Source organism: Anas acuta, chromosome 27 (assembly GCF_963932015.1).
Source record: "Anas acuta chromosome 27, bAnaAcu1.1, whole genome shotgun sequence".
NCBI lineage: Eukaryota > Metazoa > Chordata > Aves > Anseriformes > Anatidae > Anas > Anas acuta.
The window spans coordinates 70,736-94,392 of record NC_089005.1 but is presented as its reverse complement, the minus strand read 5'-3'; the positions used below and the strand labels follow the sequence as shown (position 1 = coordinate 94,392).

The 23,657-nt window shown below is 40.8% G+C and overlaps 1 protein-coding gene across 1 annotated transcript in view; it reads right to left on the bottom strand.

Annotated features, from left to right (window-relative positions):
* The window catches only part of KAT6A (lysine acetyltransferase 6A), a 41,044-nt gene extending 17,650 nt beyond the window's left edge, over positions 1–23,394 (bottom strand). The window contains exons 1-9 of the mRNA XM_068662122.1: positions 23,256–23,394; positions 21,309–21,358; positions 20,425–21,195; positions 6,065–6,173; positions 5,458–5,573; positions 5,129–5,210; positions 4,201–4,336; positions 3,082–3,395; positions 1,723–1,841 (exon numbers count right to left, since the gene is read on the bottom strand). Of these exons, the coding sequence (XP_068518223.1) occupies positions 1,723–1,841; positions 3,082–3,395; positions 4,201–4,336; positions 5,129–5,210; positions 5,458–5,573; positions 6,065–6,173; positions 20,425–21,027 (1,479 nt within the window). The 5' untranslated portion in view covers positions 21,028–21,195; positions 21,309–21,358; positions 23,256–23,394. The remainder of the gene's footprint in view (positions 1–1,722; positions 1,842–3,081; positions 3,396–4,200; positions 4,337–5,128; positions 5,211–5,457; positions 5,574–6,064; positions 6,174–20,424; positions 21,196–21,308; positions 21,359–23,255) is intronic.
* Between the last annotated feature and the right edge of the window lie 263 nt (positions 23,395–23,657).

The window sequence follows — 23,657 nt, the reverse complement described above, 5'->3', positions numbered from 1 at the left end:
TGCATGTCATACTCTTTACATGCAAATTAGTAGACAGCAAGATTTAATATAATTAATATAATTTTCTTTCAGTCCATCTGTTATTTCTTCCCTTGTTATTTCAATAGCCAAGTACAGAAACACAAATTGTTCCTGATGCTAGGATCTAGAATATACAAGTGTCTACTAATAGAACACAGGGTCTTCCCAGCACTAAGATTATATGTACTGTGAACACAGTACCTACCAAAACAAAATTCAGTGCATAGCTCTTTTTTTGTTAGCTTGAGATAGCTATCTCAAGAAAACACTCCTCCAAATGAATGCCCAGTGCAAAGGTAGGCACACAGCACACATCTAGCTCCTGTATCGCTGCTTACACATCACAGTCACTACAAGAAGGCATTCAATAGCAGACTACCGCTTCAGCCTCTGTGCTAGCAGCTTTCTCCCCGAACATTCACTAAGCCATATCTTTTCCTTGGCTCACTTGAAAGCCTTTGACACATCACCACACATTTCCATTCTCCTGGGTGAGGCAGTTAGCTCAGATACAAGTGCACACTTCCTGTATCATTGCATCACAACTCTGGGTAACGCCTTCCTCACCAAAACCAACCAACTAGCCACCTTAAATGTAAGGTATTTTAACTACAACAAGTATTTTCCCCACATAGGGCAAAAAAAATCTCTTCAAAATAGGTTCTTTTTTTCTAAGCAGGTGTTTGGAGATGAATATTTTCTCTGTTGTGGATATATGTCCATAGACCGTTTCAGCTTTTCAGTGTTTTTCTAAACTATGGTGGCAAGCCATAGTCAGGTATGTAATTTGCTCAGTAATGCATATGCTGAGCATTGCATTTTTTTCCTTTTGTTTTTTCTTTTTTTTTTTTCTTAAATCAAACCTGTAACAAAGTTTGAAATAAGTTTGAAATAAGTAGTGTTATACAGTATTGCTGTATTTGCACCTCAGAAAAAAGTTAACCGCTCTCCATCTTAGTCTGCTTTATCCTACAGATGGCAGAGTTCAGTCTTACCAAAAGTCATTGTTCTGTAACTCTTTAGGTACAGAGGCTATATTTATTAATTGGAATTGAATCAACCTTTTACAGAATTGTATGTAAACAAACAGAAGTCAAATATCTGCAGAAAGTTAAAAGGACAGTTATACTTAGAGAAGCACTGCTCAGGGGAAGTCACCTCATAAATTCAGTTGACCTCTCTGGCTTGAAAAGGAGTAAATCATAAAACCATTCAAGGTACTGAAAAGTACACACATACACAGTATGTAACAGACATGGATATATACACGTTACACAGATACGTGAATATACACACAAAATAACGCCTCATCCCTTTTCATAAGTAGCAATAATATCTAGAAAAAATGTTTAAATCACCCAGAGGCCCTATATGACCCACGCAAACAGCCCCCATATTTTATTAACACTCCATACATTTTACCAGCTAGTTAACAGCTATGTTCTAACATAATTAAAGCCACAGCCCTCAAGGCTTTTTAGATGCTCACCTCAGCCCCTTAACACCCTTATGTCCACTTTTATATTATTCTTCATCTCTCTTGAGATCAGTTTCCCTCTACTCTCAGCCAGAAAAACAGAGCACAGTAGCTTCTATAACAGACTGACTCATCTGGAGTCTACTTTTTTTTTTTTTTTTTTTTAAAAAAAACTGTTTTACAGGCTTGGTACTTTCTGCCAAACACTAAAAATTTAACTTTACCTGCAGTGCTTGCTCCTGAATATCTCTAAACAACTCCATATCTTTTTCAGTTAAGACATCCTGGCTCCCAAAAAAGCGCTCTTCATTTTCTTGTTTTCCATCCCAGCCATCCTGATTGTCTGTAATTGAGTGAGAAAACTGTCATCACCTACATTTACAAACAGTTACATACTTTTTAGTACAGCAGGAAACAACATGTAGCAAAATGACTGAATGCAGCTGATTTTTTTTTTGATGCAATTTTCTGTTCAAATTGGGACCAAAAAGGAAGAACCATTTCTGGATTTCTGAACACATAAGAAGTAATGTCAGTTATTTGACTCAAACGCAGCATTTAGGTATTCATTGTTACAAATGCCACCAGGACTCTACTATAAGATCTTTTCAGGTAAATGGCTTACCACTGTGCCTGTTTCTCACAAAAGGACTACAAAACTATTTAAACCCTGTAGTTGCCACAATCAAAACCAAAACACTTGCATTCATCACCCAAGGAATACCCCCTTCCACACACACACAAAGCACAACAAAAAATTGAACAGCACCACCACATAGAAACAAAAAAGACTAACCCCACAATTCTCTTCACCTCACCCTCAAGCCAGTAACACACTTTTTTTTTTTTAAATGGTTCCATCACCAGCCAGGCTAATGCAATTAACTATTCTAAAGCTTCAACCCTTGTATTTGATTGTGGAATATTATCCACTGCTTGCTTAGGAACAACTCAAGTTATGAAAATACAGAAGACTTTAAAGATCTGAACACAAAGATTAAATTAAGGTGCAGTCATGGATGATCATCTTAAACTAAAAAAGAAAACAAGTAAAGCAGAACTGTGTTAATTCAAGAGATGCTCCCCAGCAGGTAGGTGAGAAGTACAGCATGAATCAGGCTCTTCTGTGACTGAGAAAGAAATTTTTGCTAGCCTCTACCACAGATAGGAAACTCATGAATCTTTCTTATCTACTTCCCGTTTCATACTTCTACCTTGTTGTTCTTATTCTCATTAACCACTCCTTAAGTTACTTCTTTCGAACTTCTTTTCGACATTATTTTGCACATTTCCTGTTATCTGCCAGCCCCTCATTATCAAAGGGCATTATACCCATTATATACAAAGGGCATTGTTCGATCCCTCATCACATCTTGTCATTGCATATGAAGAGTCAAAGATCTCTTTTCCCTTTTCCAACTGCTATTCTATCATGATGCACTAAAGATAACTGCATTTGAGTGTTAGCTTTTCAGCTCAAAGTTTCCAGCATCTAAAAAAATTCTAGTCACTTCAATATCCTGGCCTTTGAACATTTTCTTGGAGTACAGGGTACTTACATCGGCAGGGTGAAAAATCTTTACCTGTGGGCCACTCTGAAGTGCTAGATTTCCTGGTACCCTTTTTCCTGATCCTATACTGCTGAGAATAGTCCACCACTTCCCCTCGAGCTTTTCGTCCATCAGGGGAGGGAGTGAAGAATTTAGTAAGGCCATCTATAAGCCCTTTGGTTTTCTTATTAAACTTCAAGGTGGTGCTGCCATCTCTGCAGAAGTCCAAGATATCTGTCTGCTCCAGGTATCCTCCTTCTGATGACGCTGACTGGCTGGACAGAGTTATCTTACGCTTCCGACCCCGACCAGGGCCAGTTCGAACTTTGCTGAACGGGCCCTTCGATCTAAAGAATGAAAAGAGGAAAGATATGGTCAGAAAATTGGGTAAAGTGGTTTGTTTTAGGTTGCAGAGCAGATTAGCATCTTCCATATTTATGAATCACACAGAAGCTAAAGGTGAACTGAAAAATTTAGAAATATACTATGATATACTCCTTCACTGTTCTGTCCCCAGCATAGTTAATAACGTTGCATCACAACAAGCACTGCACAGCAATCTTAATTAAAGGAATTGCTCTGGGTGGAGAGTAATCCAAGGAATTCCCCCACAACTGGTTCCATAACCACCATAACAAAGTCACACAATCTGTCCCTGGGCAATTAAGTGTTGCACAAGTGCAGGAACATTAGGAGTGGAAGCAGAATATGGACAAAAATATTTAATCTGATAGTGTTGCAAGACAGTCTGTCAAATGACCACCTTAACTGCTTTATTGTAGATTACTATGTTTCTCTAACATAGATGTAGATTACTATGTTTCTCTTTGCAGCATTGCAAAGCTACTATAATGGTAAAAGTAACCATTCAGAGAAACAGACTTGACAAAAATCAGCAAAAATCTATTGCTATAAGGAATACTTTAAAACCAAATATTAAGTTATTATACAGAGTAAATACCTAGGCACAAAGAAGCACTGTGAGATTACTTCTGTTCTTTTACAGTACTCTTCAGAAATTCTGTCTTCAAGAATTAATGAAAAGCTCCTCATTGGAAAAGATACCTCCTCACAGAGAGCAGGTAACACACTTCAGAAGTGCTCACTGCCCTATAGAATCACACATCTTACTCCTCTTCTATAGAAACTTACGTTGCGTTTTGATTCTTTAATCTGTTTTTGGGACGTCCTATTGGATTAGCATAGCGTCGTTTTATCTGTGCTGCCTTCTTGTGTAAAAGTTTTCTTCCTTTCTTCCGTGGCCGACATATTTGACATATCCACATACCTATAAGACACAAATCCCCATCACTGAATGCAGTGGACATCTCTATAGAATGAAAAGGAGAATTACAGGCCCTAGGTTTTCCAACAGAAAGGTTAAGAACAATACCAAAGGCCCCAATTATCATATATTCATTGTTAAAAAAAAAAAAAAAGTATGATCCAGCAATCTAAAGTCAAATTCAGTTAATTATCCACACCTCCCGTGATGTACTTCCAACAACCGTTCTTGAAGTTTCTTAAATTGGTAGTACATTATCAGAAAAAACAAACACATTTAATTATCCTATATTCTGCTTATGAATACACTACTTCCAACTACCTTCTATAGGAAGATTTTTCTTTTTCCAATTATCAAGGGATAATCTTCCACAGATAGTCTGCTCTCTGACAGAAAAGAGAAGTTTGGTTATACTCCAGGAATCTCTACTGTCCAACCAGATATGACTTCAAAAACTCACAAGCCAATCTCTTTCTTACGTACAAGGCTATTCATTCAGTTTTAAGCTGATTACTTTAATCTGCAGGGATCACTTCTACTCTCTCAGATCTCAAGGATTTTTTCAAAACCCTTCACAGATAATAATGCACAGGAAGCAAGAAACAGTGGAAAAACTGGATGTTCAGCTCTGCCCCTTTCCAAAAGAAACTTTACAATCCCTAATACCTGAAAAGCAATGATATAAATAGCAAGTTAAAAGTCGCTAAAAGAGAATAAAATGTACAGAAGCACTTTCTGCCTACTGATCTCTTCTGACATCACCTTAAATTACCCTTTTCATTCCAAAGTTCTCACCTTTTGGCATCCTGGTAAGAGGGGGATCACAACACTCCATGTGAAAGCCACGATCACAGGAGTCGCAGAATAGCATGTTATCCTGTTGAAGACAGATTTAATCTCTCTTTAAATGTGCATCAAATCCCCATTAATTTGTCGCTATCTTAGAGAACACGCACGTATTTCTCAACTACAAGTTGTAAGGTATTTCACAGGTCTCAGAAAGACTACCAAACTTAAACAGAAACTGCAAATACTTGACTCTAGAATTATTTTATTGCATATTTTAACAGAACATTCACAAGACTGATACTGTATTCATTCAGTCCATACTTTACTGTACTCACAGCATTTTTGCCCTGATCTCGACAAGAACTGCATGTTTTGCATTCAATACACTGCCATCTCAAGGCTTTCACTCGAACTGTCAGTTCTGGCGAGAATTTCAAACAGGATGGATGACCTACAGGAAAGCAAGAAAGTGATACCAACAAAAACATTCCACTGCTGCTAATGCTCACAGATAGCTCACAGCAGTAACTGTTAATCACATAGTTCCATGTAGAATTTTGCTTATCCAGATACACCTTTTTTCAGATGCCTCTATTCCACTTATAACACAATAGTCTAGAAAGCAAATGACATGCCCACATACAAAAGCCCACCAAGATTATTTTTCATGACTGAGTTCTGTTTTATTGTAACGTAATATAACTAGTAATCATTACTACATTTTTAAAGAAACCTCCAGGAGTCAAATAAGCTGTTTGTGTCTTAGGTTAACCCAAGCGTTTCCTCCTAGGACCATGAGATTCAGCTCAGCTCAGCTAAATTCTTATATGTCACAGATGCATAGTCCTCATACATACGGGTTGGTAGCAGTCACTACACTGAACTTTTCTGTCTCAGAAATTACTGTAGTTATTACTAGTAGCATCATAAGTAGTCACCTACCACTGTTGCCACAGTCGGCACAAGAAATGAGCTCTTCAGGTTTCTTCTCACGATTTTGCTCTTTTGTACCAAGGCAGAAACTGCAGATTGGAATTGGTTCAGCAACCGGCTAGGAGAGAAAAACAAACAATAAAACCACTGAGTATACCAAGGGAGCAAATTGTATAATATGCAAAATCATGCAGGCATTATATTGCATGTGAATAGTATGCAATGCACACTGTGTCTCACAGATGCTAGCTGGTTCTCACCACACAGTAAATACTGCATGAACAGTAACCTCATGAGAAATTAGAACACCCAAAGACATGAGAAATAATCCCAGGTACAAAGGAAAGAATAGAATTGCAGGACTAGAAGAAACTTGGAAAAACGAGGGCTGTAAATTAATTGAATGCAAAAATCAGAGTGTTGATGTCTTAATTTGTCACTAAATGAATAAACTATGAGTTGATGCACAAATAATCTTAGAACACAGTAGCCTTAAAAATTCCCATCGTGTATCCAGAAAGCTGGAGTGGAATTCTCAAAAGCTCTTACAATGCATTACCTAGGATTAAATGTATTATGGAACTACTACAACTGTAGCACTATTAACATGTGTATGAAAAATTAAAACAAAAGGAAGTTCTTGTGTAAAATATCATAAATCTGCTGCTTAGCACTCAAAACAGCAGACAAAAAGGTTTGTCCTCTCTGGAAAAGTTTGTGGGATTTAAACATTAGGTAGGAAAAAAGTCGTATTTCAGATGACAACAAATTAGCAAAGTCACAGATGTTAACTAGCCAACAATACATTTAACCTGAAATAAATAGGTTTTTAAGCCAAAGGACTGACATTCTGTGACAGCCTCCTCAAACAAGCAATGAATGCAATGAACTGATTGGTTTTAAAGTGACACTTGATCAACTAATCTGAGGGAAAGGGCAGTCTTATCTCCAGTAATATTAAGTGCTAGATTATGAAATTCTTTCTAATCCAATTCTGCGCTTTCTAAGAAAATTCTACAAGTTACAGCTATACAAAATTTGCCTGAAAACATGCTATAGTCTAACTTTTTTCATTCCATTGTTTTAAACGTGATTCTAGCACCCTTTTTTATTTTTGCATGCACACACAAAATAAAATTTGGCTTATATCATTGCTCCTAAAACTGTATTATGTTACTGTTTATATTTTCACACATCTTTTTCAAATTATATTATGCAACTAAACACAGATGTACTGTTAAAGAACATAAGTATATGCCAAAAATACTTCAACAAGTCTTTATCCTGGCTAAGCCAAAGCTCCATCCAGCATAGTTCCTTGCAGAAATCAGGTTGGTTTATACTGCAGTAACACAAGAAGTTTCAAGCCACGTTTACGTTGGTGTACAGATCCAGTACACTTGCAGACTGAGCTGTGCTCCTCAAAACATCCACTAGATGGAGGCAATCAGAATACCTTAGGAAAATCACTGCGTCAGAGCTAAGCCACACAACATGGAACTACTTGGGAATGACAGCCTAATTCCTAATTCCTCAGCCTGAATGCAAGTGGTTATCCTAGCTTTCAGCTAAGTCCAGGAAGATGTTTAAGCTTAAAATTACTATGAAAACACCTGACCATCAACGTATTTCAGTATGAAACGTATTCATAGGCTGAAGTTTAGAAACCCCAGAACAACTTTGGTATGTTCATTCATCCTTTATATTTGTCCAAGTATCAGCACAGTCAGAATAGATAAATAAGTCTCTTGAGCGTCTTTTAAATAAATTGTAACATCCACTGTAAGCACAGTTTTGCTAGAAGTTGACTCAGTGAACGTAACATTTCACATCCCAGAATCATGTTTCTCTCTCACTTCAGAAAAGTTTATTTCAGTCTCAGCTCATGATAAATTTTCATACAGAATCTCAACTATTCTGTAACAGCCCTTCAGACTGAAGGGAAAGATGAACATGCATTCTTACTAATAGTGAGTCTTTACTGTAATTGAACAGTAGATAGCAACAATTTCCCTGCATCCATGGTTAAAACATATTTGCTGACATAAACAGTTTTCTGATTCCCAATTTAAGAGTTAAGATCCTTTGGAATGTTAAAGTTGCACTATCAAATGCTAAACGTTACATCTGGTATCAAAGCAACGAAGCAGAACAAAGGTGAAGAGCCATGACCAAAACATTCATATTACTCAACATTCTTTTGTAGGCTTCAAAGTTACAAACTCAAAGCAGCAATAATTAGGACTGCCAAAGACACAAAAAGAAAATATGACCCCAAAAAAGCAGCACATCCTTGCTCAAACTACAGAAGAATCCAGACACTGTAATAGAAAAAACACCAAATGTATTTGTTTTCTTTTAAAGACAAGAGAGACAATATACTTTCAAAACTGAAATCTACATAAAACCTCAATCTAAATTGCTTACATATCTCAAAAAAAAAAATCAACACCATTTATGGCTTTAGTTCAAAGGGCTGTGAAATGAGTTAATTCATAGACTTGAAATAAGCCTAAGGTACTGCTCTGCAAATCTGGACATACGGAATCATATTGGTGATTATAACTATTCAGAAGAGCTATCAGCATGTAGTTTCAATTACTATTGAAACAGGTTGCTACAGCCCCTGGGGAAGTTATATAGCTTGAAAACTGACTCCCTCACAAATTTGTGAAAGCAACCTCCTAGCAAAGCTGGAGCATTCACAGTTTTCAGGAAAGAAGTAAACTCTTTTGCATATCCTCTATGGATACAACCTTTGCAAGCAATTTGTTTCAACCATATGGGGCATCTGTACAGTCAAAGTTAGTCTCTCTGATCTCCTCTGGCCAATCTCTCTGCATACCCTGTTTGTTCCCGCAGTCCGTCAAATTTGGGTGCCCAACATAGTCACTTTCTAGCTTTGAACGAATCAGATCAAACACTGACCTTCACAAATTCAGTGTTTCCTGCATTTACCACCTATGACAAGCTGCAAACACATACTTACCCAGAAATAGAAAGCAAACCAGTTTGGGTGGTGGTGGGGGAGATAGGTGATAAAGAATAAGATATTATTAGAGTGCAAAATGCTTTCAAAATGTTTTAGAATAATTGATTAAATTAGAATGATTTTGAATGGAGATAAGGCTGCTACTCCTCCAAAGCTTCTGTGTGAGACAGCATTATGCTAAGGATGGGGAGATCTCACTGCTGCTGTGTTTGTTCAGCAAAGAACATCCTGGCAAGTGAAAAACGCAAGCACACAATGAGAGTCGTGAAAGTAAGACTGGAAGCAGCCAGCTCAGTTTCATCCAGCAAATTTTTGGCAGACTTTCAACTCCTTCTGCTGTTTTTCTCACAAGAACATCTATCTCTGTGATGTCACCAGACTAAGCGAGGGAGGGAGCCAGAACAAACGAGGCTGACAGCGTCTTACAGGCTGCCAGCCTCTCAGCACATGTTGTTACTATACAAAGGATGTCTAGAAACCAAACGTGCTCTGTGCAGGCTGTATCCCCTCCTAAAGGCGACTTCAGAGAAGTGCCTACAAAGATTCCCCAAACACTTCAGTTTTGGCCAATCCATCTGCTTTGTTGTCTTCTTAATTCAGGGAAATTGACTTAGGAAGCTACTCAAAATTGACAGAAAAGCCTCTATAGCATACTTGTCAGCCTGCTCTGTCAGTGGTTGTCATCAGTAACCTGAACACACTTACTTCCCGCAGACATTTCAGTGCCATCAGCCACTCATTAGATACCAGGACTATCTTTGCCCCCATCACACACGTGCTTGTTGCAGTGACTGGTTGGGATCAAGTAGGTGTGAAATTAAAGCCAGAGTGAAAGAAATGCACACAGAACACATCAGTTCTCCAGAGAGAGAATCTGCCATAACGAGTATTTACAGCACCATGCCCACTACTGTGCATTTATTTTCTAGCTGAAAGTTACCACTGAGGAGTACTGACAGATGGCTTCTAAGAATTCATGCTAGGTCATGAGCTTTTGTTTGTGTCCTGGTTTTGGCTGGGAGAGAGTTAATTTTCTTCCTAGAGTGGCTGGTATAGTGCTGTGTTTTGGGTTTAAGATGAAAATAATGCTGATAACACATGAATGTTTTAGTTGCTACTGAGCAGCACTTACGCAGACCCGAAGTGCTTTGCATTTCTTACCAGTACCACCCTGCCAGAGAGCAGACGGGGGTGCACAAGGAGCTGCAAGGGGACACAGCTGGGACAGCTGGCTGAGGGGATGTCCCACACCACAGGACATCAGGCACAACAATGAACCATGGGGAAGTTGGCCAGGGGAGTGATCGACCTGTTGCCTGTCAGGTTAAACCACAGCAGTCTGTTTTGAACAAGCGAAAAAACATTATTACCAGGTATTTCAAGCACCTGAAGCTGTTGGAAAAGTCTGCCTCAAACGCTGAAGCTACTGGAGGGAGCTGATGAACCAGAAAAGCCAGAAGGAAAGGACGATCTACACCACGTGAATAAAGTGATTTAAAACATGAGGGAACACATTTCAGTGAGGAAGGCACCATGAAGCCCAGGTTCTACTCCATGCCTTTTGGGTTGGTGACTGGAAAGTCACGTCAGTTCTGTGCCCCTGAACAGAATCAGAGCCACTGTTTTTTATATTACCACTGTAGTTTTACAGATAACATTTTGTTGTTGTTGCCATATACAGCGAAAAAAATTAACTTGGGAAATTCTGTTCAGTAATATCAGCTTGTGGCAGCAGTGGGCTCGATTTGCTTTTTGCCTGGTTAATCACTCAGCTTTCTTCTTCTACCTCAGCATTACCAAATCACAATTGTTAACATCCTCTGCAGACAGTATGGTGTGAAAATCATGAACCAATTAACAGTAAAAACAGAAATTCCTTAAAGCACTCTTTGTGCTCAAGAAAAGAAAGCTAAATGTATCGCCATAGTCTTTCATGCGTCTATTAAAAAAAGACAGGTATGTATGTCTGCCTCTGTCAATGGATATTTTGTCTCCACTACGCTGGGTCTCACTTAGAGAAGCATATTTATATAGCAGAATGCACAGCCTAAAACATGAGACAACATTAAAGTATGCGTAAGAGAAAAAAGTAGACAGTAGAAGTGACAAGTATGAAATACTGATCTCTCCAGAGGGGTCATTAAAAAAACAACAATGGACTTTCAAAACAAGTCTGCCCTTGTTGCCCGTTTGGGGAAGGACTATTACAGAGCAAACATCAGAAATGCTGCTGAGAGTAAAGTGACATAACAGTGGGTAATAGCTTAGATATCAGGATGGCATCCACAGGCTGAATTCTATAGGACATCTGTAAGTCTATGGGAACAAAAATATTGTGGGTGCTAATTGAGGCTGACACTCAAACTGAAGAAAATGCTTTGCTGTTAGACATGCACATAAGAAATTTATAAAACGTTATCTTGAAATATATAGACGCTCCACCATTAAGTAACTGTACCGCAGCTAACTCCTCTAATGAGAGGATTAAAACCATTCAAGACCTGTACACCAGTCAGCATCACCTGTCAAGATTTCCTGCCTGCAAATTATTGAGGGGTGGGGAGACAACCACTTATGGAGAGAGGCTCAAATTTCCTCATTTGCAGCCAGAATGGTACTCGTTTCAGCTAGCTGTCTGGTTCAGGAACCTGGCGGCTCAAGCCACTGAGGTTCTCTTTACCCAAAGCTATTATCTAGAAGCTCTCTCACATACTTTGTCCCCATTTCCTAATTTTCAAGCAAGTAAAGAATGCCATAATCAGAACAACAGATGATTGTATCTCTCAATTTTAGATGAAAACTTATTTCTGAGATGTCATAGACTTCCACAAGTGCAAAAGCGCAACACATGGCAACAGAATGGCAAACTGAAGTCTTAACTCCTCTCCCAGAGGACAGTTTGCATCCCACAATACTTGGGTTTTCAAAGAAAATAAGAAACTTCATTATTGACTTTAATTTCTAACAATAAAGAATTATTTTGGGGAATATACTTCTGTAAGCACCAAAGTAATTTCTACGCATAGAGTAAATAATTCCATCTTTAGACACCACACGCTGCTTTCCCTCAACATCAGCTGCATCCCTAAAGGAAGGGAAAATAGTTTAGTTAGGAAAAAAAAAAATACAAACCAATAGATACTTAAAACAATGCAGCAGCCCACATAAACACACTAACAGAAAGTATAAAAGGAACTGTGAACAACAACTCACAGAGATACCAGTCACAGTTGATATTTGTAGTTTGCTCAGGATACCCACACAACTGCAATTATGGGACTGATGCCCACTAATTTTTTGAAGCTATACTGCCTTGAACTGGAGGAAGAAACAAAACAAAGCCAAACAAAACCTGCTCTGCATATAACCTACACTACCCAAATCCTCATCTTACAACATTCCTCACCATGAGATTTAACAAAGTCCTATGTTCTTGACCCACAGAGCTCATTAGCATCAAACAGCACCATCGGCATTTACCTGCATACCAAGACCCATAATTTGTTCTATTCCTTTTTCAAAAAACACACTGAACTGATGTAGACATTGATAATTAGAAGTTTTGGTGATTCGTAAGTCTTCATAGAAACATATTTGAAAAGCTCAGTATTTTTTACCTGTAATTCATCATTCACACACAAGTCTGCAGAGAAATTAACTTCAACAGGAACTCAAAACAAGAAAATAAACTATCAGTGGGATTTTGTTTGCTATGCGTGAGCACTATTTTTGGATACCCTTCTTCCTCCCTTCTTTTCAATCTCACTACAAGCCCAGGTTTACCACAACAGCAGCAACGATGGGAAGACTGACAGATTCTTGGACAACGAAACTAGTAACGAGCTACAACTCCTCATCCAGTGCACGAGACAGTATTTGTAGTTCGGGGAAATGCACTCACATAGACAGAAAAAACGATGGGGATATAGAAGGTAAGGCAGATTTACACTCCAAGTAAAGAAAAAACCACTAAATAGGTGAAATGAAGACTAACATGACATGAGTCATTAGAATAAGTTTAGTTTGCAACTCCTTCAAGAGGCAGCAGGAATGGAGCAGAGCTACCCACCTACAGGACAGAGGTCAAGGGACTGCAATCTGTCACACATAGGATTTGTCTACCAGATTTTCTGCTGATTGTCGATCTGTGCTTACTGTAAGAACACAGAACCCCACCTTTTGACTAAAATGATGTGACTTCATTTAATATTTATAGCTTTTTCAGCTGTTTTTCCCTACCACCGCTGTAAGATAAAATCACTGGGACACTAGGGAAGGGCACAGAGAAAGCCACCTGCTGTCATTTTCCCTGTTGTTTCTTCCCCCCTTACATAGCACAGCTAACTCTGGAATAAAGCTGGCGTTTATTTAGCTATGTTCTCCGTCATCCACCCTCCCTGTATGTCCATACTTCAGAGCTCTGTAGTAAAAAGGTTCTTTTACTAACCAAATTTCGGAGATGTGTCTTTCCATACCTAACAGTCACCAGCACAGAAAGCACTAACAACAGGGATTCAGCCAACTTCATTCTCTTTGGACAGGTACCCTATATTCAGCTGTGTCAGAGCATACCATTACAAACACCTCCCCCTCAGCAGCACCCCACTGAGGTACATACTCCATTACAATGTCTGATGTCTTTCCACAGTAAAACCTTTAAAACCTTCGCCTTTAAGTTACCAATGCTCCAAATTCTGCAGACCGTGTCTTGGTATCTTTCTGCATCATTTTGTCCTAAAGGCATCGTCCCATAGCATCCACGAGAGTAAGTTTCTGATATGTTTATGTTTGTTCTATCATGAGCTACATCACTTGTTCATTCATCAAGTTAATCAAGTTCAAGGTAATTTGTAACGGAGGCCATCTGTTATCAACCATCATTTTTTTTTTAACTAGAGCTAAAATCTTTGCTACCAGCGAGCCAGCTGGGAGAGAGCAAATCCTAATCCTTCTCCAGCTGGGAGCAAAGCTTGAAGAGCACCTGTGGAGAATGAGGGTGAGCTCTCAAAACGTAATTACAGTGCCCTGGCTGCAGATCCTTTGTGTACTCCACCCAAAACAAACCAATCCACAAATAATTTCCTCCCCAGTTATGGGACAGTTCTTTGCTTTAAGACATGGAATTAACAGGTATTAACCTAAAACCGGCACAATATAGCAACAGCTACTGTATGTTTAATGGCCCAAACAACTATGATGCCCTCAAAGCATATAAACTTTCTGAAAAGAAGCAATGTAAATACAGCGAGGGCACAAAGGGATCTAGAATCACTATTTGCAATAGGAAAAGCCTAAAGGATGGGTATTTATAATAACCCCCCAGTTAAAATGATTGGTAAGTACTGGCATATAAATAGCAACATACAACTAGGAGGCAGACATGCCAAAAGAACATGCAGGACAGCAGCAGAGGGAATCTGTTCTAAATATTCCTCCTATTTTTCAGCTAGAGAAGCTCTCGCCATTTTTTTCCTCCGGGAAACACTTGCAGAATGTTTTTATACTCTTAGCTGTACTGCAGGACAATATTTAGCTATTTACCTACAGCCCTCTCCAGTTTAAATGGCATAGAAAGCAATTTAAGTGTGAATGCAGATCAATTAATACCATTAGTATTTTCCTTACAGTTACAGAAGAAATGGTGCCACTGTTGTCCTGAGATCACAATTCAAATGCTCTGGAAACATTTACCATGCACGCCAATTATTCCAATGGCCCTTTCGTGAGTTGTCTTAACATAACTTTTTATAATAACAATTTCACAAAAAATCTGACAGAATTTTGACCTGTGCTCTAGAACAAGTGTTGACAAAACAGAGGTAGAGCAAGCTGTTTCCATGTAGTGCCTCCAGCCTCAAAGCTTACTACAGTTCAGTTCCACACAACCACATACTAGGAAAGAGTTCTTTGCTCGTAAACAGTACTAAATGTTGTATTGTGGCAAACTTCCTGTACTGTAGTAACTTTTGCATTGTGGTAATATTGTACTAAATACTAAACAGTACTCGGTAACTGTAGCAACACCACAAAAAAAAAAAATCAAGCACAGACCACGTGAAGGGTAAGTTTTATTCCTATTTAAGTTATTACTATGTTGTTTACAGTGAATGGATAAGCAGAATACACAGGGTAATGAAAATTACTTTGGCATTCTGGCAAAAACAGCTTTAGATTTTCTCAAAAAGTGCTTCATTAATGAGGTAACAGATTACCTGATTGTTGTTGTTGTTTGCTTTGTTTTTAAACACAAACACTACATCGTGATGTCTTGCACCTCCAGTAGTTTTTGACTGAACTTGGAATTCAGGCTGTGGCTGGGTTCCTCCTGCTAGCCATCATATTATGCATATTTAAAAACACTCTAAATGGTTTTAAAAGAAGATGTACGCTGCAGTAAGGGGTGCCACAACATACCCTTTTTTTTTTTCCCTCCATCTTGAAATCATGAGTGTATTCTTTTGTAGTATCTAAAGGGATTAGAAATTGTAGCTAATGTGATTCATTATGTGTTAATAATAATATGATTCATATGTGTTACACAGATTACACTGTCTCCTGCTTTGTGCCTTTGGAGTATTGGTATTTTACAGAAAATGCCTAACTTTAAAATGAGATGCCTTTCAGTTACCCATTTGCACAGTGCCAATGCTGTAAGACTTGAACTGGTAGGTAACAGATCCCTAGAGATAAAGGCTACCACACCAGATAGAACTGTTCAAAAAGGCAAACCAGTGAGCATTTCTGTTTCAACTCTGTCCATCAGCTAAAACAAACAAAACCAGCAGTTATCTGTTTCAAAGTTTCTGACCAAAAAAGCCTCCTGAAGTATTGCAGTCTCCCTGAAATGTTCTGAAGATGCGGCACACAACTGCTTGAGAAGTTTCCCACTATTGAGCATACAATACGCATTCGATAGCCACAAATAAAGTATATCAAATAAAGTGCCTATAAAAGAGACAAGTCAGTGTTCATTGTCCGGCAAATACAACCTTTTGCACTCAAGAGGAAGCCAAGAAATAAAGCTACCAGTGGCACAGATAAAGCAACGTTACAGCAGATTGCAAGGCCAACTCAACATCAAGGCCTCTGTGGCTCTGCCTGTTCACCACAGGGATGAGGACGGAGGTGACTGCTCTATGCTGCTCCTGGTACTTCACTTGAGGTTCCTTCCCCCCCTCTAGCTGCAGCTTAATTTCCCAGCACAGAGCATTAACTGACACCAACAATTTATTTTCATAGTAAGAAACTGGGCTACAAACAATACAAGTCGAGGAGCAAAACACCATTTGCTCTGTCTTTGCATTGGCTGTGGTAACCTCTGGCAGAGGTGCCTGGAGTCAGCACAAAAAGAGATCAACTGACTGCCATCCCAGCAGCACCTGCCCCAGAAATCACAAACAAGTATTGCTAATCCAAGGCATATCCAAGCAGTGGTGAAATAGCCCAGAAAGCTTCATCCAGATAGTCCCTAAGAACTTTCTGCATATTTTTTGTCAAGCCTTTCTATTCCCAAAGACATGTCAATACCCAGCATATGGTAAAGCAGTATCAGTGCTTATTCCTTTTTTTTTAAAAAAAAAAAAAAACTCCTCAGAAAAAGCATTTTTTAACATAATAATTTACAGGAAGTTTTAAGAAATAAAGCTGTTACTCTGAACAAATGCTAGGCACAGCAATTTTTTCTTAAGAAAAAGGACTTTGAAGAGTAAAACCCTGTTTCAGTCTGCAAGTAGGCTAATTATACACAGAACAGAAGTGAGGAAAAACTTTAAAGAAATTTTTCATGTATATTTAGTCAGGGCTTCACAGTAGAAGTTGCCCTGTAACTGTTGGATTAGGTAATTCAAAATTCAGCCTGTATAGTATTGCTTGTTCCCTACAGACGTGAGAAGAAAAGTCGCTGATGGAGAACGGACTCAGTGCAGAATGTTCTCTGCTCCACACTTATCACCTCCTTGGCTAACCTAAGGTGAGGGGCCTGACACCTCCTCACTTTCAGGTGTTCTGAGGGAATAGTGCTTACCGGGTACATAACCAAGAGGCAGCAACTCACAGTCTTCTCTTTCACTACAGTTTCTGCATGAACTCCCTTTACTTCTAGGTATTGCAACAACTTGCCATCCAGCCTCTTACTTTTCTTTCCAAAGCAGCAGTAGGCCCTGTGGATCTTACCAGCCTGGTACTGTTTATAGGACAGGTGACAAAGTCATTTCCAGTATTAAGTCCAAGATGTCCCAAGTAATACAATGCACATAATACAACTGCATGGAACTGCAATTCCCATTTTACCTTCTAAACTATGGGAATACGAACAAAAAGAAAAGGCCAGTTCCATTAAACTTGCATGTAAGTTAAGCCACATTCAGCACTTAAAACTGAAATTAAAGACAACTTTTTCTCAGCTGTTGTCACTAACAGGTCAGCAAGCTTCAGCACTGAACTCCGCCCATCAGCAAGTTTTGTTTTATTTGCTTGTTTTCATCCAAGTAGTGTTTTTTAGGCCAAGGATATCAAGACTTTATTGTCAGCAGCACGTCAGTATTACCTAGCAAACCATGGTAACTTGCTGTATTTTTGCCTGAATGCTGTAATGCGGTATTCACAGAACACAGAAAGACTTGAAAAAAAATATGTAATATTTACTAAGCAAGCTTCTATAGAACTACTTAAACTTTTAAAATTAAGATGTCAGCTTTCATAGATCTCCTACCACATAAGGATAATTTCATAATACACAGGAAAATATCCAGACCTGAATATTCACTTTTAGGCATCTAAACCAAGTGGTACTACCAAACACGGACAGGTAAGCACTTGCAGCTGATAGGAAGCTGTACAGATAGGAAACAAAGAAATATTTTACCTTTAAGGATTATAAATTTCAATCATATGAATACCCAAAGAGTTCTTTAAAGGATGTTAAAGACCAAACAGTGCAAGGTTAAAAGATAATGACAGTGAGTATGAGAAAGGTCATTAGGATTTCTCAGGTTTGGGAGGCGAAGGGTTTGTTCACATTGCTACCAGACTGTTCTAAGAACCAGAGAAACATGGCAGTGATATTCCTGAAGAATTCGGTCTACATGATTCCATGAAAGAAAACAAACAACCTCACCAGTCTCAAGAATCAAGTAAAAAAAAAAAAATTACTATACCATATACATGTAAGCCCTCTGCACACGCATAACTGGCTGAGATTTAACACAAGACAGAGTGCAGAAAAACTATCACATAGGGTCTGCATTAAGAAAGAAGTGTGTTAAAATTCTTGTAGAATAGGAATGATCTTTTGGCTTCCTCTGACTTGCCAATTAATGCTGACGAAATTTACATAGATGTTTTAATACAGTATCTTCTAAATGACTCAAGAAACTAGTAAGAAAATCAACATGGTTTACACAGCACAAAAATGGTACATGAAGAGCAGGAATCTAGGGTCTTATTTCAAAGGATAAACTAAAAAAAAAAAGATCAGAATTTTATGAAGAAATCCCTTGCAAGGTTTCCACTATAGTTACTGTTTAAAAGTTTACAGCACATAACACCTTCTATTGTTATTAACAGCCCTTTTATTGTTCAAGCTGCTCAGACCTAAGCAGGTAGAGAGGAAATAAGAAGCATATCTAACTGCCCCAAACATACATACCTTGTGCATGTTTATTTTTCTATGCACATGCACACACAAGAAATTGACACACATATTTCACCAGGGGACAAAAATGAACTCCAAACCAAACTCAGTATTTACGGTAGCTCAAGTTATCACTCATATGCCCTGTTCTATGAAAAAAACAGGAAACAATCTGAAAGAATATCAGATTGTCCTGAGTTTTGTCACATCACAAGACTGATTAGGCTGTGAAACACAGTGTTAATAATAATAAGCACAGCTAATATTTTCTGCTGTTACTACCACTCTCAGTTCAGCTCCCACGTGTACCAGGCTTGTTTATAATCAGTTTTCATTACCAATTTTATTACGGATACAGTTGTAGTAGTACACAGGAAACATATCTAGACAGAGTACTTGAGGAAGCTGCTGGAATTTTCAACATATTGTTACTTAATCATACATTCCACCAGCATGCAACACAGCCTGCTGACTAGCAAGTATTCCGTCCTCAGAAGAACTTGCGCAGTTAAATGAAGACTTCTGAGAATCTTTACCAGTGATAAAGCAGATACTCAGATTTTTTAAGGGGAAGACTCCTACAGTAGTTTCACCTCTTCAAACCCTACTAGATCATAAACAAGCCCTCTTACTGGAGAGTGAACCTAATTAGGAAAAAAACATGATCAGCACACTCAAAAACTTGATCAATGAAGGTGATAACAACAACCAAAAAATCCTATCACTGGTGATGAATGTATCTATTACATATAGAAAAAGTAATTTTCTAGTACTAGAAGTCCTGAAGATTTGTAGTACAAAGATATGAATGAGTGGCAAACTGATGTTCAATAAACAAAGGCAGACTTCAGTTTTACTCTACTCCCACAGCAGCATAACAAGGACAGGAAAGATACTGATGGTATCAGTTTCACTCCAACAACTTGATCTTGAGGTTGGAGTGGAGGGTCAGAGACCTTAAGCATGCAGAAGGATGGAAGAAAGTGGAAAAAGAAAACATGAAAATAAAAGAAAACAACAGAAAAGTGCCTTGGTTTGTATAATGAACTACATTCAAGAATGGGCACGAGGCACACAGAAGAGAGTACAAGTCTACGATTGTTCATTACAACATTTCCTTTGCTCGCTACATCTTCTGATTTCACTCCTCATTTCAACTGCTATATCCTATGCGTCTTCTCTTTATATTTCACAACAAAGCTGTATGGGGACAGAAACCGAATCCTTCACTGCAAACACTTAAAGCCTCTACGACAACATTAGGCAGCAATTGCTTGTCAGCACTTTGCAATGTTACCTGTGTTCAGATAAGCAGTTGAATAATAATATGAAATTTTATGTTTTATGTAAAATATGAAAAAAATAAAATGAATAAGCAGTCAAATAAAAACGTGAAAATAAGATGATCTTGTTTGCTTTTCAAATCCACACCCTACCTTAAACATAGGGGGCTTACTTCCTCAGGTTCAGTAACATAACTGTACAGTAAGCCTGTCAGCATCCATTCAGCTCTGCTGTACCAAAACGCCAGCTTTTTGGTCGCAGTTTTCAGGTCCAAGGTACAAATTATCACCTATTCAAGTTTCACTGATCATGCTTAGAAATTTGAACAGAGTAGGATCCTCAAAGCATATTCAGCATTTCAACCTTACAAGATGCAAGTTAGACAAATTGACTTCAAATTGTGACTCTGCACTAACATATTCCATCAAATACACAAATAGGTTCACGTAAATTGGGCCTTACCTTATCCTTTTCATGGGGAAGCAGACACACTGGAGGCAGACAGGAAAGAGACTCAAAACTCTCCTTCCCTTCAGCATTAGTGGTTGCTTTAGTGTTGAGTTGGTACAGAGGTCCATCTTTAAGGAGCCTACCATGGCCAACAGCACGTTTGACAGCTAATCGCAATTGCTGGTGAAAAACGGAGGCAGCGCTACCTCCAAATAATGCAGACACATCTTTCTGACCTTTCAGAAAGCGCTCAATGTTTTTCAAGGATGAGCCGCTAGACTCACCCAAGCCCTCAATTGCCCGTTTGATAAGTTTATTCCAGTCCACGTTTGGTTTACCATCCAACTTTCCATGGTTCCGGGGCTTTGGAAGTGCTATTCTCCCAGGATTATCAGGATCCTTGTAGGAGTTGAGACCCTTGTTGGAGACTTTTAAAATAGTTCCATCTTTAACACTCAACTCTAACTGTTCCAGAACAGTTTTGCGGTCCAAACCATGTGATGAAGACACTGCATTGCATATCCTCTCCTCTGAAGGACGCTGTTTTTGCTTCTTTACCTTTTTGATTGCCTCCAAAATCCACTCCGTATACAGCGGGTTGGCGAGTTTTACCATGGTGAAGAATTCTGTATATCCATAGAGTCGTTATCCTTTATCCCGATGCTGAACAAGTTTCACACGATGGGAAAACAGATTCTCGGATGATGGGAAACAGCTAACCATAGCATACACGTTTTCTGTTCTGAATTACTCCTCCTTTCTCAAACATCAGTTGTTTTCACACTGCAGAGAGGAAAGCAAAACTATTAGGAATTTCCTCGTTCTTTCCGATAAGTCCCATAATAAATTCCAAGAATGTTTTTCCACAAAGGTAGGAAGATTTCAACAAGTCTCACCTCAGCTTCTAGCCTGCACACTCACGATCAGAAGAACTGTAACATTAAGCCTGGAAGAGAGCAAGAAGAGAGATATTTCCAGTGAACCGTTAAAAAAAAATAGCAGCCAACATTAATCCATTACACACACTGCAGAGTTTTAATCCATTACTACAATTCTGTTACACTGAAGTAATAATTAAGATTCTGTCTTCACTGCTAATAAAAAATGGTTTAACACTGCAATAACTAACTCCATACAACCCAGAGAAAAAAAAAAGCACGCCTTTTTAATTTCAATCCATAACTTAGCATAAACTCTACCACAAGTTTTATATCACTGCTGAGCACAACCTTCTTTACCATTAAAAAAATACACCAGGATCTTATACAAATCACGAGCAAAAAAAACCACAATCAAAACCCAACAAAACAAAAGAAAACAAACCGGCAGCTCTCTTTTTGCACGTGGAAGACACTGCCTGAAACTTGAATAGAAAGCGGTAGCAATAATCAAGAGTCTTGAGCAAACAGCAAGGAACTTTTAGAACTCTTCCAAGAGCGTAATCATAGGTCTGACTCCCTCCCGCTAAGAAAAGCTATGACAGTTGTTCCATCAAGAAAAAAAGTGAAGAAACACAGCTTGAGACTGTAATTAAACATTTCTCTTCCAAAGAGTGTAGAAAAGAAGACTACAACATTATAATCCTTCATAGATGAGGCACACTGAAAACACTTGAGCACAAAGTAACAGGTGACCCTACAAATGAAAAACAAATGCTTATGTCATTGCTAATTAAAGGTGCAGATGGAAGGGTAGGAGGCTCTACTTCACAGCCCTCAGTTCTCTTTAACAAAGACTTTTTCTTAGCATGATAACAGTACACTGTGCTGAAGTTCTACTGTAAAAGTACACTATCCCTGAAGAATTTGTAAACTGTTTATTAAACGGATAATGACTTTCCTGCAAGGGAAGTTTTAGTCATCAGCTAGTCGTTAACACGGTTCTCTTCCATTCTGCTTTCTAGTAAGTATTCAAGAATTTATCAGCACACAAAACACATTTGCATACAGGCATCAGACTCAATTGCGCAGCTCCAGGCATCCAATACTAGAAAGATTCGGAACTCCCGTTCAGCCCAGGGGGGCCGCGGCACTCGCCCGGAGCTCTGTTTCCGTTGGCCTTTCTGTTTTTTGCACCCCGCCAACAACAAACGCGAAGGGAAGCGCGGACCGAGAGACCCGCCCGCCTGGCGAGGCCGGGCCGCGCTCCCGGGGCGGCGGGGGGGGGGAGCTCCGTCCGGCGCTACGCGAGGGCTCCGGGCGGCGGCGGCGGCGCTGCCCCCGGCGGGGCTCCGCGCCCGGTGCGTTACGTAACCGCCCGGCCGGGCCGAAGCGACGCGGGGCCGGTGCCGGCGGCGGGGCCGAGCGCTCCCTGCACCTGCCGCCGCTCAGCCCCGGCCCTCCCTCGGGCGGCCCGCCTCGGCCGCGGGACTCGCGCCGGAGGGCTCGGGGCGAGCGGGCCGCCCCCCCATCCCCACCCGCAGCCCCATCCCCCCGCGGCCGGCCGAGCCCCGCGCCGCCTCCGAGCGCCCGGCAGCGGGGGCGGCGCAGCCCAGCGCCTCGCACCGGCTCGGCCGGGCCCGCGCCCGCCTCCGCCTCCCCGCCTTTCCCCGCGCCGGGGTCGGAGCGCGCCTCGCCCCGCGACCCCCCCCGGCCCGCGCCACCGCCTCATCCGCGCCGAGCCGCGGCCGCCGCCGCCCCGGGGGGAAGGCCCGGCGGGCTCCGGAGCGGCGGGCGGCCGGGGCCGGGCCTGGCGCACAGCGGCGGCGGCGGGGCCGGAACAGGCCGCGAGCCTGGTGCGCTCGGCGGGCCTTCCCCTTCCAGCGGCCGGCGGGCTCGCCGCCCGCCCGCGCGGCCCCCGGCGCCGGGCAGCCGAGCCGGGGCGGTCCCGGCAGCGCTCCTTACCGAGGCCCGCGAGAGACGGGAACCGAGAAGCCGAGGCCGAGCGGCGGCGAAGCCCGAAACTGACACGGCGGCCATCTTGGGTCCGAGCTCTGCGGCGGGGGGAGGGGGCGCGCGAGGGGAACAGCCCGCGGCGGGGGGAGGGGGCGTGCTCAGGGAACAGCGCGGCGGGCGGGGGCGGCCGCGGCACCGCCGGGAGGAGCCGCGGGGAGGGGGCGGCGGCGGGGGCCGGTGGCGGGGCCGGGCCGAGCTCGCGTCCCGAGCGGCGGCGCGGGGTTCTGCCTGGCAGGCCCGGCCGCTGCGCTCCGAGCTGACGGCGCCCGTTGGCCTGCGGGGCCGCGCGGGTGCACGTGCGTGAAAACCGCGCTCTGCTGAGGCGGCTCCGTGAGGTAATTTCGGTCACTT